The sequence below is a fragment of the Amborella trichopoda genome, chromosome 5 (genome assembly GCF_054954075.1).
Source record: "Amborella trichopoda isolate Santa Cruz 75 chromosome 5, AtrichopodaSantaCruz75HAP2 v2.0, whole genome shotgun sequence".
Taxonomy (NCBI): domain Eukaryota; kingdom Viridiplantae; phylum Streptophyta; class Magnoliopsida; order Amborellales; family Amborellaceae; genus Amborella; species Amborella trichopoda.
In genome coordinates, this window is record NC_142340.1 from 5,386,515 (window position 1) to 5,403,902 (window position 17,388).

At 36.8% G+C, this 17,388-nt stretch overlaps 1 protein-coding gene across 2 annotated transcripts; it reads right to left on the reverse strand.

Moving 5' to 3' along the window:
- Positions 1 to 858: 858 nt before the first annotated feature.
- On the reverse strand, positions 859 to 17,002 carry LOC18443487 (phosphatidylglycerophosphate phosphatase PTPMT2). Of its 2 annotated transcripts, XM_006853676.4 has the most exons (7): positions 16,820 to 17,002; positions 15,973 to 16,595; positions 14,544 to 14,666; positions 8,080 to 8,173; positions 2,509 to 2,591; positions 2,173 to 2,262; positions 859 to 1,538 (listed from the first exon to the last, which is right to left on the reverse strand). In XM_006853676.4, exons 2-7 carry the CDS (start codon positions 16,108 to 16,110, stop codon positions 1,146 to 1,148), a joined length of 921 nt encoding a protein of 306 aa, XP_006853738.2. In that variant the 5' UTR covers positions 16,111 to 16,595; positions 16,820 to 17,002; the 3' UTR covers positions 859 to 1,145. The 2 variants fall into 2 exon arrangements, 1 of the variants encoding a protein (XP_006853738.2); XR_016055737.1 differs by lacking the exon at positions 2,509 to 2,591.
- Between the last annotated feature and the right edge of the window lie 386 nt (positions 17,003 to 17,388).

Below are 17,388 nucleotides of genomic sequence, written 5' to 3' on the forward strand. Positions count from 1 at the left end.
TCTCTTTTTTTCTTTTTTTTCAAAATACCCCCAAACAAAAATTGATTTTTCAAATTTATTTTTTACTATTTTTTTACCTCATTTAGATGACCTATTTAATCTTAATTTTAAACATATATTTCTTTTTTTTTGGAAACTTTTTTGTACTTTCTTTTTAAAAAATTTAACATTATTTAGCTTGTACAGTGCTTGGCCTAACTTGGGCCGAGTTACTCGGACTCGTGTTAATGGGCTTGGGCCTGGGCAAAGTACACGACCCGAGTCGTTCAATAAAACCGCATTTACATCCCCCGTGGTATAAACCTTCCAAGATGGATATAAGTAACAGTCCCTCCAAGAAAGAGGTAAAATCAAAATCAATGGCTCTAATATATCCTTTAAAAAAATATCATTTTTAGCTTTAAATTTTTTCTTTCAGAAATTAATGATGTCCATGTTAGGGATTGTATATTCTTTGAAAATTAGGGTTAAAATTTATTTCAAAAAATGAATTATTAAAGGGGGCCACACTTCATATATATGAGTCCCCCTAAAAGGGGGTCGCATTTCTATATGAGACTGGGGACTTATCGAAACCATGTCCATTTTTAGACCGTTTGATTTTGCCCTTTTTTTGGAGGGTCTACAACTCCACATCCAGATTTAAGTATGATGCCTCAGGGGAGGCATTGTAATGGCAGGCCAACATGCCTAAGAGGAAAATGCCTGCCCTAGATGAACGAGAGGACTCTCCAGGACACCTTTTGTGGTTCCATTACTACCCCACTGAACAATTTTGTCCAAGTTACAATTGAATTCGAATTATAATTGATATTATGTATAGCATTCACAGCAAAGCATCGCCAACAAAGAGAAGCATTTAATGGTTGCTTCCAGCACTAAGTCTGAATAATATAATTATGCATAAATTATCTTAGATATGCTAACATTACACTGATGTGTGTGTGTGCATGAGAGAGAGAGAGAGAGAGAGAGAGAGAGAGAGAGAGAGAGAGAAAGAGGTGTGCCTGTGTTATGTACAACCTCCATATATTAGCAGTATGAGCTTCTGGATTTTCTCAGACTGAGAACCATGGACTCTTCCAAGCCAGTGTCTCGACAGAGAGATGTTAACATTACAAGAACATTATATAGAGAGAGAGAGACTAGCACACAGTAACATCCACTGTCACCGCCATTAACCCTTCCCTGATGACTGGCGAGCAACCATCACCAACTTCCAAAGGCATCGTAGCCTCACCTATTTTTCCACCAAAAATTCTGTGCTGAGCATGGCACCCGAGCCATATGCAGGAAAATCTCACAAGGGCCACTGATGCCCTAGCCACCCCCATCACTGTCCTGGTTGTGGCTACTTGAACCCGATATACCATGCTTGTTCCCTTCTTGCCTTCAAGATCAGAGCCAGCACTTCTAATATAGCCCTCGAGATCAGCATTTGTGACAATGACTATCGAGGTCTCGTCAAATGTGCATGGTGGAGACTGTATTGGAAAGGATGGGCATCCAAATCGGTGTCTATCAAATTCTATAACGGCCTGTAAGAGAATATTTGATGTTACATTTGTAAGAGTCTTCATATTCAGGAAAAAATAATGGGCAAATTTTGTTTTCTCACACATTGTCCTCTACATATGTTTTAAGGGAATCCGTTGTTATCTTTTAGTGTGAATTCTGTTCCATATCAATAGCATTTTTGGAAGGGGACAATGCTAGGGATATATTGAAAGGCAAAATACGCATTATGGAAAAGGCATCATTCAGGTCTAGGAAGGAATTTATGGCCTTGTTTACTAGAATTCTAACCTTGGACATTGCCCTTGGCCCTCAATACTCTAACAATGAAAAATTGTATTAAGAGAAAATTTGTTAATTGTGTTACAAAATAAAACACAGATACAGAATGTCCCCACTCCAGAACAAAAAAAAACAAAACAAGACACTAAAGAACAAGGATATCAAACATTTAAAGACTAGGTACACTTTAACAAAATCAACAGGACACATGTAGCAAATTACTTTGCAAGCTTATTTTACTTTTTTATATTAAATTATATGCCCCACTATTTTGTTTAGTAACAGTGGTTTATCAGTAAGAACTACACACTTGAAGCCAAAAGATATCAGCTGAAAAACATTTAAGCGATAGCAAAGACAAAAGAAAGGATGTACCCTCCATTGAGAAGGGGCTAATAGGACCCGAGGTCTACTTGATCTCACATATTCTAGAGCAGCTGTTGGAGTCATCTGCTTACTTTCAACCTGTAAATAATGAAGATTTGTTCAACAATTGATACACACATTAGTAAAGCTGTTTCAAGTTCAGTTGATCGTGCCAGCATAGATAATTAACCCACTCAAGATCCAGGCAAAGAAACTTAATGGGTGATAAATTATGAAGGGTCATGATTCAGTAAATTTCAGTTGTACCTGAATAAAAATTTCACTGGAAAGCAGAGAGAGAGAGAGAGAGAGAGAGAGAGAGAGAGTCCACAAATGAGAAAGTACCAAATAGCAGAGGACAATGGTGGTGCTACGTCCATGTCCGGCTTTACAGTGCACATATGTGGTGCGACCGCAGGATGCATTCCCTTTAGAGGGAGGGGAAAAAAAAGAAGAAAAAACATCATTTCAATTCACAACAGTTTTTTTTTCAAAAAATAAAATTTATGAGTTTATACCATCTATAGAAAATTTAATGAAAACTCATTTGTCACTAAGAAAAAAATAAAATTATGAGCATAGCAAAATTCAACAGCCAAAGCAAAGGCAGTAAACAAAACGACCCTCATTTACTTCCATTACTGAATGTTTCTACCAAAAATGGCACTCTCTCATCACAACAAAAATCATAATCAATACAAAAATCCCAAACAAAACAAATAGGAAAATACCCAAGAAGCAGTTTGTGCCAGCTGAAGTACCAAAATAATGCATACGAGGGGGAAGCACCTGCTTTGCGCAGGGGGTTAAAGCAAGTGAGATATAATACCCACTTAGCATCAGTCTTTCCACTTAATACGTCAAACTTTATTTATAATAAATAAGGACAAAAAAGAGAATCCATAATATGTAAACTAGTTTGCATGTAATATGTTGTTTCTCTTTTCAGGTAATTCAAAGGTGATATATATTCTCTTTTTTCAGAGAATCAAAGACGCAAGCACGCATACACACACACATATATATATATGGAAAATGCTCGTGTAGGCCTGTTCGCGCATAGGAAAATGGTGAGCGGCTCAAATCATGTCATCTTGTTTCAACGCCTAGGATGATGCCTGGTTGGTTGCTGGCGTTTCAAATTTTAAAAACCCCATTTAATGGGTTGTCAGTTGCTTGACACATCATGCAGTGCCCTATTCAGCCATCTCTCTCATCTCACCCTCTCGTTGCTCACCTTCTCTCTCAGAAGATCTCACCCTTTCTCTCTACAACCATCGGCCCAACAGATCTCACCCTCTCTCTCTTTACAACCATCAGCCCAACAGATCTCACTCTCTCTCCCATCTCACCCTCTGTACAGCCATCAGCACAACAGATCTACCCTTGCTCTCTCTCCCATCTCACCCTCTTTCTCTATATACAACCATCGGCCTCTCCCTCTTAGCTCAAAGTTGCTCTCTACAACCAAGAGGCCTAGCAGATCTCACCTGTGCTCTCTCTCCCATCTCACCTTCTCTCTCTCTCTCTACAACCATCGGCCTCTCCCTCTTGGCTCAGAGTCACTCTCTCCACAACCAGGAGGTCGTGCCCCCTCTCTCCACAACCAGAAGGTAAGGAATAATGTCAGATCTCTACCATAGTTTTACGCATTACTAGTTAAAACTCCTCAAATCTCTAAACTATACATTACAAAATAGGGCTTTTTGTTTGATAATGTACGTATTTGACGGCTCTCCTTGATTCCCAAATCTCTAAACTATACATTCCCAACTCGCACCAGGTATTTTTTTCTTCATTGTTCATTGTTTTCTGCAAATTTTTGTTATTCTGTATTTTTTGCAATCAGGTGTCATTGATTCTCTTCCTGGTTTCTTTCTTATATTGTTGGTTTTTATGTTGGAAATGCTCTAAACTGAGCAAAGTTTTATTGAATTTACAGGTATCTATTCATTGAAATATCAAATTATAGTTATAGCTCCGGCATCTTTTTTGTGTCGGAATTGAGGCTATGGTTTGACTGACTAATCCGGGATGGAGCAATCTGGTTTAACGTTAGGGTTATTGTTATGGTATTTCTGTTTTTTAGAATGAAACTCTTGTTCTAAGCACTTTGATGTGTAGTTGTTTTTGGGCTATTCTTTGTTTGGAGGATGTTCCTATTTTTTACTTGATGTATTCTATGTTTTAATTTTTCTTTGATTTGATCTTTATTTTTTTTTAATCTTCTTTTACTACATACATCTTGTTGTTGCATTTGTGTTTAGCAATCATATTTTTCCATGGATATTTCCTATTGTTGCATTGCATTTAGTTGTATTTCTTTTTTCAGTGCATTTTCACATTTTGTGGAATTTTTGTGTCCAATCAGTTTGGGACATTTGTGTTGATGTCATTATAGTGTTTGGTATGATGTATCTCACACATCTTTTTTCTTCCCGTCTTGGAGAATAACTTGCTTTTTGTTTAAAAATCCATTGTTATATAAGTGAATTGCATGTATTTTTTTCATAAATGTGTTGTAATTTTTGTGGTTGTAACTTTACATACTTGTTCGGTCTAATCAGGTTTACGGCAAATTTTACAAAAAGATGTTATACTTATAATTGAACAACAATGGGAGGTGGCTTATTGGCTAATCTATGTTAGCTTGATGTTAATTCAGTTCCTATAGGTACATTCTCTATACATATAGTGAAGTCAATAAATATTTCCATATTTAGCTTTGCATTTTCAATGTACTATGTTCATTGACATATTTGCAATGAATGTTATGATGTGCTTGAAATACGTACTTATTTAGTCCTTCACAATGCCGTTCTGATGCGATTATTGTAGGCCCTAACAATGTCATTTGATTCTAAAAGTAATCGAGGAAATATACCTCGACAATGCCCTAAGTGTAGTATAGATTGTGCTACGAAAGCATCAGCAAGCCCAAATAACCCGAATAGGATGTACTATAAGTGTCTATTATGTGGGTTCTTACAATGGTGTGATGAATATGTAACCGCCGTGAAAAATGTCAATTTTAGGCATTGCAATACACAACAATGAAATCTATTGCATGAATCAGAAGAACGTGTCATGCTCAATCAAGAAACAAGTGTTGGTCATGATACGATACTTGGTGCCATAGGGCATTTGCAACAATTCTTACTCGGTGCCTTAGTGTTTGCAATAATTTTGTATTTCTTGTGTATAATAAATGTGTGCTTGCTTGCCCTATGGCACCGAATAAGGACTACAAAAAAAAAAAAGATGAACTACAAAAATAAAAAAGATGCACTACAAAAATAAAAAAGATGAGTGCAAGCAAGCACACATTTATTATACACAAGAAATACAAAAATTGTTGCAAACACCCAAAGGCACCGAGTATCGTATCATGGCCAACACTTGTTTTTTGATTGAGCATTACTTGTTCTTTTGATTCATGCAATGGATTCCATTGTTTTGTTTTGCGATGCCTTAAATTAACATTTTGCATGGCGGTAACACATTCATCATACCATTGGAAGAACCCACATAATAGACACTTATAGTACATCTTATTCGAGTTATTTGGGCTTGCCAATGCTTTCGTAGCACAATCTATACTGCACTCAGGGCATTGTCGAGATGTATATCCTCGATTACTTGTAGAATCAGATGACATTGTTAGGGCCTACAATAATCGCATCAGAACCACACTGTGAAGGACTAAATAAGTACGTATTTCAAGCACATCATAACATTCATTGCAAATATGTCAATGAACATAGTACATTGAAAATACAAAGCTCATGACAATTTGCAAATGCAAAGCTAAATATGGAAATATTTATTGTGTATAGAGAATGCACCGACGGGAACTGAATTAACATCAAGCTAACATAGATTACCGAATAAGCCACCTCCCATTGTTGCTCAATTATAAGTATAACATCTTTTTGTAAAATTTGTCGTAAACCTGATTAGACTAAGCAAGTATGTAAAGTTACAACCACAAAAAATACAACACATTTATGAAAAAAATACATGCAATTCACTTATATAACTATGGATTTTTAAACAAAAAGCAAGTTATTCCCCAAGAGGGGAAGAAAACAGATGTGTGAGATACATCATACCAAACACTATAATGATATCAACCCAAATGTCCCAAACTGTTTGGACAAAAAAATTTCCACAAAATGTGAAAATGCACGGAAAAAAGAAATACAACTAAATGCAATGCAACAACAGCAAATATCCATCGAAAAATATGATTGCTAAACACAAATGCAACAACAAGATGTCTGTAATAAAAGAAGTATAAAAAGAAATAACATAAATAAAGATCAAATCAGAGAAAAATTAGAACATAGAATACATCAAGTGAAAAATAGGAAGATCCTCCAAACAAAGAATAGCCCAGAAACAACCACACATCAAAGTGCTCAGAACAAGAGTTTCATTTTAAGAAACAGAAATACCATAACAAAAACCCTAATTTTAGACCAAATTACTCCATCCCGGATTAGTCAGTCAAACCATAGCCTCAAGTCTGACACAAAAAAGATGCTGGAGCTATACTATAATTCGATATTTCAATGAATAGAAACCTATAAATTCAATAAAACTTTGCTTAGTTTAAAGTATTTATCAACATAAAAACCAACAATATAAGAAAGAAACTAGAAAGAGAATCAATGACACCTAATTGCAAAAAATACAGAATAACAAAAATTTGCAGAAAACAATGAACAATGAAGAAAAAAATACCTAGTGCGTGTTGGGAATGATTTGGGAATCAAGGAGAGCCCTCACATACATACATTATCAAACAAAAAGCCCTAATTTGTAATGTATAGTTTAGAGATTTGAGGGGTTTTACCCAGTAATGCGTAAAACTATGGTAGAGATCTGACATTGTTCCTTACCTTCTGGTTGTAGATAGAGAGGAGGCACGACCTCCTGGTTGTGGAGAGAGCGACTCTGAGCCAAGAGGGAGAGACCGATGGTTGTAGAGAGAGATAGAGGGTGAGATGGGAGAGAGAGCACGGGTGAGATCTGCTACAGGTTGTAGAGAGCAACTTTGAGCTGAGAGGGAGAGGCCGATGGTTGTATATAGAGAAAGAGGGTGAGATGGGAGAGAGAGCAAGGGTGAGATCTGTTGGGCCGATGGTTGTAGAGAGAGAGAGAGAGCGAGGGTGAGATCTATTGGGGCGATCGTTGTACAGAGAGAGAGTGTGAGATGGGAGAGAAAGCGAGGGTGAGATTTGTTGGGTCGATGGTTGTAGAGAGAGAAAGTGTGAGATGGGAGCGAGGGTGAGATCTTCTGAGAGAGAAGGTGAGCAACGAGAGGGTGAGATGGGCGAGAGAATGGGAGAGATGGAGAGAGCAACTTGGTTGTAGAGAGAGAGGGCGAACGACCTGTAGAGAGAGAGGTTGTGCTGAGACAGAGAGGGTGAAAAGGTAGAGAGGGTGAGATGAGAGAGAACGAGAGAGACGGCCCAACATAGTATTGCATGATGTGTCAGGTAACTGACAACCCATTAAATGGGGTTTTTAAAATTTGAAACGCCAGCAACCAACCAGGTATCATCTGGGTGTTGAAACAAGATGACATGGTCTGAGTCGTTGGGCTCACCATTTTCCTATGCGCGAACGGGCCTACACGAGCATTTTCCTATACATATATTGACAAGGTTACATAGGAATGGAACTTGAGACATAGTGCTATGAAAACCCAGCTACTACTGCCTTGACCCAAGCCAAATTCCTTAGGAAGAGTTTCATTTTCCAAAAAGATTTGCATTATGGAGATAAAGGAAGAACAAAGATAAGATGTTTCGGACTGGGTTAGTTTCATTTCAAGTTGTATTTACAAAAAGAATAAAACAGAAGAGAAATTTGCATTCTTCCATACAAGGTATAGAAGAGCCTACTTACTCTGAATAAAGTCCACAGCACGGCGGATATCACCAAAAGAAGGGGCAAAGAGGTAGTCCCTCGTTGGAATTACCAGGTGATCAATGCCATGAGCCTGGACACCACAAGCAGATTTATCACACAAGTGCACCAACAAATAATATATAGCACACAAGATATTGGACCATGTCCTTAAAAATAGAAACTACATAATTTTTAAATAAGCAATTTTAATTACCAATAAAATGCTACATATTTTACTATTAAGAAAAACCTACGTTGAAGAGGCCTCTTATCATCCAATCACTATGAGCTGTACACAAGCTTGTCCTTTAACGAATGTATTTTAAAATGCAAAGCTAACCATAACTCATGTCAATCATGGACTATGTTTTGACACGGGATTAGAGGTCAAATAGAAGCGGTTGGCCTGATAAAATCCAGTATAACAAAAAGATTACAAAAATAGGACAAAGAATGTTAGATGGCATGTTGACTTATTTAATTGGCAGGTTCTATTCACCCAAAAAACTGGCAGGTTCACTATTTGACAGCCGGTTTCCCAGTTTGTCTAGCATCAGACTTGTTCAAACTGGCTCTAGCTAGCTTTTCGACCAATGTTTTAACCAAAATTCAAAATTTATTTTCTAAAACAAACAAAACACGGGGAAATAGGGCAGATTGAGTTGCTAGATAGATAGATACCCTAAAATTCTGAATTTAGTTTCTAATTTTCTAAATACAAAACAAACAAACTTGGGGCTTGGAATAGGGTTGATTGAGTTGATAGATAGATAGATAGTGGCTTGAAATAGGGCTGATTGAGTTGCTCGATAGATACATACCCTAGAATTCAGAATTTATTTTGTAATTTTCCTAAATACAAAACAAATAAAACTTGGGGCTAAATACAAAACAAACCAGTGTTTTAAAATGCGGGATGCGGCCAAAAGCGTTGGGGGGGCCGATACGGCTCTATGCGGTCCGGATGCGGAGCATCGTGGTGATGCGGTCAATAAAGATAAAAAAATTCTAAAAATTCTAAAAAATCTAAAAAAATAGGTTAATGCATTGAAAAAAAATACGAACGTGATATATGTGAAAGTAAGTATTTAGATTATTTATTAACTCCAAAAGTATTAGCTGTCGGAAATTCTGTATCCACTATCGCCTGATAGAAACTAGAAACTTGAAACTAGCTTCATAAAACATTCAACAATCAACAACCATAAGCACAAATCAGCAACCAAAAACTTTAAAGTTACAAATTTTATGAACTCTTTAATCTTGAAAAGAGTCCATGAAGTTCTTCAACTCAATTTGTATACTTTTTATAAACTTTATAAATTTATAAAAATGTTATAACTTTACTATATCAGAGCATTTATGAAGATCAATAAATTTTCTAAACTCATTAATTTGTAACTTTACTGTATAAGTCCACGAAACTCTTTAAAGTTACAAATTTTATTTGAAAAGTACAAGGAAAAGTTCTTTGATTTGCAACTTTTAATCTTCATGGACTTTTAGTTTGTAGTATCTTGTATTACAAATCAAAGAACTTCAACAAATAAAATTTCCGCCCAAATTTTTTTTTTGATTCAATCGATCCAATAAAAGCCATGGATGTGGCTGAAAAATGTTGTTTGAGTGGTTTAGTACACCCCCCAAACCCTTTCCCCCCATTTTCAAAGGTCAAAATGACCTTATTTCCTTGTTTGAGGGGTACAGTTTTGAAAAAATGGCGGACAGATTATGCGACCTGATGCGGTCAATGTGGGATGCGGCTCTGATGCGGAGGGATGCGGCTCTGATGCAAGCGCATCTCTCCAAACCGCATATGCGAGAAAGTGCGATGCGCTGGGTGGTACATAGCGCTTGATGCGACCACATATGCGGGCGCATTTTAAAACAATGAAACAAACAAAATTTGGGACTTGAAATAGGGCTGATTGAGTTGCTAGATAGATAACTTGGGGCAGTACAAAACAAACAAAATTTGGGGCTTGAAATAGGGTTGATTGGGTTGATTGATTGATATAAACCCTCAAAACCTACGAAATATTGAAAAGGATCAAAACACCTCTAAAGATGTTTAAAATGTCAACAAAAACCACCCAAATTGATGAAAATTGACCAATAAAAAAAAAAAATTCATGTTGGACCAATTTTAGGACCGGATAATTTGATGTTGATCAGACTCCCAATCCGATCGGTAAGACCATCGATTTCCTGTCCTGTCAGGCCGGTCCACTCTGGTCTTAATAACCTTGGCATACGTGGAGGTAAATGGGGGACTCATGCTTTTGGAGAGAACACTTGGATGAATAATCAAAACACATTCCAAAATGGGTGGATAAGCCCTAAAAACCCCTAGAGGCTTTTAGATGCAAGACACTTAAAAATTCATGGGTGGCATAACTTGTGTTGCCAACGCATTCCAAAGTGTGTGGATAAGACCTAGAAACCCGTAGAGGCTTCTAAAAGTGAGCCACGTAAAAATTCATGGGTGGCATTACTTGTATTGCCATAATTGCATCCCATTGCAATAGGATTTGTGTCATTTCCATCTTTGTCTAATAAACCAATCGTATCTTTGCTAAGTTAGCATTGATTAGTTCTTTGACCATTGGAGATCTCATTCCATCCCCTATGGTTTGGTATAGGACATATCTTGATTTACATGAGTTTTGACGGTTTTGAGTTCTACGATAGCCTAAGGTGTCGAATTTTATCTAAGTTGCATTGCTTTTGGGCATATAAGGGTAAATTGGTATTGAGAATTTGGGATACTTATGTTCAATGAGACATAGCATAGATACCAACACAAGCGTTAGTACCTACAAGCGTCTAGGTGTCTAATTATTCGTTCAAAAAATCTGATACGGCAAGACATGTATTTACATACACATACTTAATCATCATTATTGTCATCGTCAAAACCTTTTCCCAACTAATTGGGATCGGCTACATGAATCCTAGACCGCCATTCTGCTCTATTAAGTGAGGCTATAACTCCCCATATTTTTTCTTACTGCTTCCAACTATGTCCTTTTGGACCTACCCCTTGCCCTTGTTGAGCCTTCCACTATTAACTAATTCGCACTTCCTAACAGGTGATGTACTGGGTCTACACCACACATGGCCAGCTCACCTAAGTTTACACTCTCTCATCTTATCGCCTATTGGTACCACACTTAAATTTTTTCGAATGTATTCATTTCAAATTCCATCCATTCTTGTCTTGCCATTCATCTATCTCAACAACCTCATCTCCACTACACTCATTCTATGGGTATATTGGTCTAAGAAGGGTGAGGATCTTAAACATTCCCTTAACCCATCCCATGCTCGGTTAAAGGGGCTAGGTTGTATTAGGTAGGCAGCCAATGTAAAACTTTGCCAAAACTTATCATAAATCTTGAACCTATAATATCTACATACACATACTGAATTAGCTTTACATAATATAATTAAATATTTTTTGTGCCACATTGCTGTGTAGCAGTAAAGCTCATTTTTTACTGTAAAGAAGTACTGAGTTTGAATCCCAAGAGGTACATTTTGTATTATATTATATATTAAATAACGCTTTTTATTATTATATAATAAAAGATACACAAGATTTGCACCTATTAGAGTGACTTCCACAGTGGTAGACCTTACAAACGCTTTATGAGGTCTTGAGTTCAAACCTGGGGGCTGGGTATTTACAATACATAAGCTTTTTAATTTATGGTCGTATGCTAATTTATTAGCATGACCTATTAAAAAACTCCTACTTATTTATCATCAATAATGACCCATAGCCCATGTGACTGCACACCACCCTATTAAAGGGGTCTCGGGTTGTTCTTTTCAATATAAAAAGGGATGTGGCACATCTTAAAAGCCAACACTTCTGTTAGAAATATCGAGACGAACTACTGGGGCCACAATTCACCTAACATGTACAGTCCAAATATTGGAGGCATGTCTACATGTGTCAACAAGTGCCTGTGTCAATATGCAACAATGGGAAATGTGAAGGTGTCTAGGTACCACTGCTAATGGTAAGTATTTCCTGAGTGTGGATGCTACAAATAGGCTTAAAGCCTTTACCGCTGAGCCGTCTGAATCTTGGGTCTCTGCGCATACCCAATAGAAGAAGCTAGTGAGGTGATTCCGAACCAGCAAAACTAGAAATGATAAGATATTTTACATAAATGAATCCATCTCCAATGAATAACTCTCAACCAATATTGTATTATACACAGACATCACAAGTCTCATGACCAATTTGAAGAGAGAGAAGAAAAATGCATACTGATAAAAGCTAGATATAATTGCTAGAGAAGACATCAAAAAAATAAGGGAGTGGGAGTGTGGACTTTGCTCCATAGCGAAATATCCAAAGTCCATCTGCTTCAAATCCTAATGTGGCTGACAATCTCATCAAAACAAATAATCTCCAGTTGGTATCTTGATTAGATGGAGATCCCATTCTCAAGCAGATGACAGCATTTACAGTATCATCCTCAACAAATGACAACCAAAGCAAATGGCTCTGTCAAAACTCGATTCCATATATAATGACTGATGCTCTTTAAAGATACATCCAAGTCCCAGAACGGAAGACCTATTGGAATACCTATAATAAGATATATAGAATGCCTTGAAATGCACTCAAGGCCAGATAAACTTGTCTCAACTATTACTGATGCTATAAACATTTAGCTTCAGGCACATCAGAGAAGGACTCTTAAGATTACTGAGCCTTGTCCGCTGTTGCAGACTCAAGTTAATCTGCCCGAAGGCAGAATATCTGACTGCACAAACTTTGAAATTCATTCAAGACTCAATACTTGTATTTATGCTTCGTCATGTACTTGTAAACATCATTAAATCGAGGTCAGATGGGCCATTTGCCTCACATGTCATCCTTTTACAGAAAGGTCAGTACAACCCTCGGAAAGGATCAATTTAAGACTCACCTTCTCTTTCCATACCAGAAATTTTTTTTGAAATGTGGAATCAGAGAACAAGAGCTGGCAATTCCTTACCATAATGATATTCTGGATCTACAAGATATAAAATCAAGAAATAACAAAACTTTGCTTGATATGACACAGTTCACATCTGACAGAGTGAGATTGCTGGTCACTCGATAGTGGAGAAATTGGAAACAGTCAACAAAAATATACCAATAGAAAATTCATGTGTTTGATTATGAGCAGAAGTTCAAAAGATGGAGCAGAAAATGAGATATGTAACATGTACAGCAATGGACTTTGAATAAATAAAAAACGATTGAGAACTTGCTGCAAATTGGAAGAAAGAAGAACAACACAAGTAGGAGAAGTAGAAAGAGAATAAGAAGAAGGAGAAGGAGAACAAGTATAAGAATAAGAAGCAGGAGAAGGAGAGGAGAAGAAGAAGAAAATGAAGGAGAGAAAGAGGAAGACGAAGAAGAGGAACAGCGAGAAGACGAAGATGGAGAAGGAGAAGAAGCATAAGGAGGAGGAGGAAAAGCGAGATGAGGAAAAGGAGGAAGACGTGGAGGAGGAAGAAGAAGAGGAAGGAGAAAGGGAATAAGAGGAAGAAGAAGAGGATGAAGAAGAGGATGAAGAAGAAGAATAAGAAGAAGAAGAAGAAGAAGAAGAAGAAGAAGAAAAAGAAGAAGAAGAAGAGGAAGACAAAGGAGAGGACGAAGAAGAGGAGAAAGAGCAAGAAGAGGAAGAAGAGGAGATAGAGAAAGAAGAAGAAGAAACAAGAATAAGAAGGAAGATGATGCTAATGAAGAAGAAGGCCATTCAAAAATCTAAATTAAACGTGGAGGTGAGATGTCAAATTCAAAACATAGAATTCAAGCTAAAAAAAAACGTCTTCTTTGTTCCACAAAACTATTGGCTAGTGAGGCAGGTTTAAAATCCCTGTTAGGTGCTACAAATGCAAGCAAAAACAATGCCCATTTGGATTTCAAGCAACACAACATAGCCCCAAATGAGGCCCACCATCATAAAATGAGAAGCTTAAAAAATGCCAACCGAAATCAGTTACATGAAACAACATCAGCATTGGGGTCTTACATGAAAAGGGAAAGATAGCAGGAGCACAAGAATAGAATCTATGGTGGGAAGGATGATAACTCTCCCTGACTATTAAATGGAAAGTGTAAATTATAATTCTAGTAAAGAATAAAAATTCCACCAAACCTTTCACAAAAGTCGCATGATTCATCACAGCAAAGACCGTGAGTATCAAACCATCAGGATGAGGACTAAAATATAGAAACTGCAGGCAATCATTCTGTGTATAAAGTTTCCAAGTGCAGACCATGGATATATATGCAAAGAAGATCCAACAATGAACAAGAAATAGAGGCACACATCATTTAGACCCAAGGAAAGAGAAATGGCAAAATCCTAAATCCAGACAATCACATAGCTTTAAAGTGATCCATGCTATAACAATGAAAAAAAATAAAATTTGTGTATGTCATATACTCGGTACAAGGACGTAGGAACCAATGTTTCGTATGGCTCATTGAGTGTGATGACCCCCTGAACACCAAGCTCCTTCAAATGTGGTACATCTTTAGGAAATGGAACGGCACCTAGCAAAAGATACTGAAGAGGAAGATTATTAATACCACTGTAGAATATCTACATCAGCCAAATGGAATAACATAAGGACATTGAACAACAAGCCAAATCAGAGAATCCAACCAGATTTCAGAAAAATACGCAAAACAGGTGTTTAGCAATCAATCACGATATATGGTCATGTTTAAGATCACAACTAACATATTTTCTAAATAAAATTGTTAACAATTAACTTCTTGGACATTGAATTGTTGAAAGAGCAAGGGATAACCATTTTAAAGTCCCCATACAACAGAAGCATCACAACAGCTCAAAAAACGAGAAACATGGAGCAACTGCAACGTCATGGCACAACCTGTCATTGAATCATGGAGTACTGAGACAAGGCAACCCAAGTAATCCATTTGGGTGTTGAGGGGCTCGTTTTATAAATGCTTGAATGATTGGAAAAAATGAATAGTATCAGATAATAGCACTATGACATGGCTTGCAGGAGCACTCTACAGCTGGATGTTAATTTCCTGACCCTACCCACGAAGGTTTCTATTTCTGTGGACTTTATTAATTGTAAAAGACAGCCTTGTCAATTCAAACAATCTCTACATCAATCAGAACTCTTTTTCTTCTTCTTCTTTTTTTTCCTTTTTGGGAAAGGTGACAATGCACAGAACTTCCCTAATTTTTTTTTTTTTTTTCTTGTCCTCATTATTTGATCGCTTGTCATCATGTAGGTGTTGTTTTAAGGCTAGCCACCAGCATGAATGCAAAGGAAACAAAAATTTAGTACAGCATGAGAAAACCCGTCAAATTCAGAAATTTTTTTTTTGGGCTAGACAATTTCCATCAATGCTGTGCTTCAGAAGCTCCCAATCAGATCATGCAATTTACAAAAGCACAACTACTGGTCTCAGGCTTTACAAAAGCCCAATAGGCCTGCTTCATTTTTTTTGTTTTTTAAAAAAAGGAATTTTTGCTTCTGACTCCCTGATGGCTATGCCTTTCCAGATTAGACTATCTTTGAGTGACTTTTCCAAAAATGCAGATATGTCTTAACAAATCCCCCAACCATGCGCAAAATGATGTTAAATTGAAAAAAAAAGGAAAAAGACATATACACAAAATGATGTTAAATTGAAAAGATAGAAACACTATGTACCAACCATGCCAAAGGCACATAATGCAGTGAAACTGTATGTCACCCATTATGAAAGTATAGCATCATGATAATAGCAAAGTGCTTCTCCGATTTCCAAATAATATCTATAACATTAAATATTAAAAGTAAAAAGATGAACAAAAGAATATAAAAGGAAAAGAAAGGAAATAGTACCTGATCAACTTCATCCCACCAGTGAAATCCAGACTGAAGTTTATTACGAATAACATTATAAAGCAATGTTGGATAGAATAGAACTCGAGCCCCTGCTCCTACCAATGCTCTCTTTGCATCTAGGTCTTCGATGTACATGATGAATTCCACAAAAATCTCGTCCAAATAGAGGCAATGCACTTTTTTCTTGAACCAAATATCAACCAATCAAACCAGAAAGAGAGAAAATACTTTCACCAGAAAAATGAAAAAACCACCAGCAATTTAGCAGAAACCAAAATCTGTAGCCTTCTAATCTCCAACAAATCAAGCAACCGAGCTCATCTCTTCACATCAGTTCCTCTGAATCTAAAATCGGAGTGGAACTCAATGTAGATAACAGATAACTCCAATTAAACAATAAACGACTCAACGTAATTAAACATCTATTCTTTACCCCAGTTCACCAAATTCAGAAACCACCATTAAATTCTCAGAAAATTGTAAGAGAACCTGCCTATGCCTGAACTCCATTCACTACGAATCCCCAAGTTCGAAAAACCCAATTAAGATTCAATCTCATCTAACACAAAATTCATCGCCAAAATTGGCTGAAAACTGTGTCGCATTAAATAAATTCCCACCTGGATCAAAACCAGAACACGAACAATCAAAGACACCATTAGTTACAGTCTAAAACGGAAAATTCCATGCAATAACAACATCTTAACAAATAATCAATATAATAATCAGAATACACAAAAATTACAATCAGTTAAGGCCCAAAGCAATTAAACTCTCTACAAAAAAAAAAAAAAAACCCTCAGAAATAGAACTCAAAATAAGAGCCAGAATATATGAAACTTACGTGTCTTCAAAGGTTAGAGAGAGAAATCTCAAGACAAGAAAGGGATCAATTGCTCTTCATGGAAAATGCATAATTCACTATAATTACGCATCTGGAAACAGTGATTTTCCCAGTATTTTCTCCCCAATAAAAGCAACCAATGTTTAGTTTCTTGAAAAACCCAAATAATTTTAAGAGTGTTTCAACTTTGGCAACCTCTGAAAGTTGAGAATTTGAATGAATTGGGAAAGAAGGAAAGCCAAGGAGGTTTCGATTGAAGACGGGAGAAACGAGGGAAAATCCAATTCTCTGCTAAATGGAATATTTACCGGTTTTGAACATCTGCAGGTAAAGTATGTTCCTTACAGGATCATACTGTATACTTGCACCCTCGGGCAGTCCATAGGGCCTGGCGACAATTCTATTCGAGTCTTTGTCGACCTGATCCGACCGAATAGTAATATTATTTCAATATTATTTAAATAAATATAGCTATATATTTTAGTTATGAGTAATGATCTTATGAGACCCTCCTACACCCATGTGAGTAGGATTTCGAATCACCATCAAATTTGTAACACATCACTAGA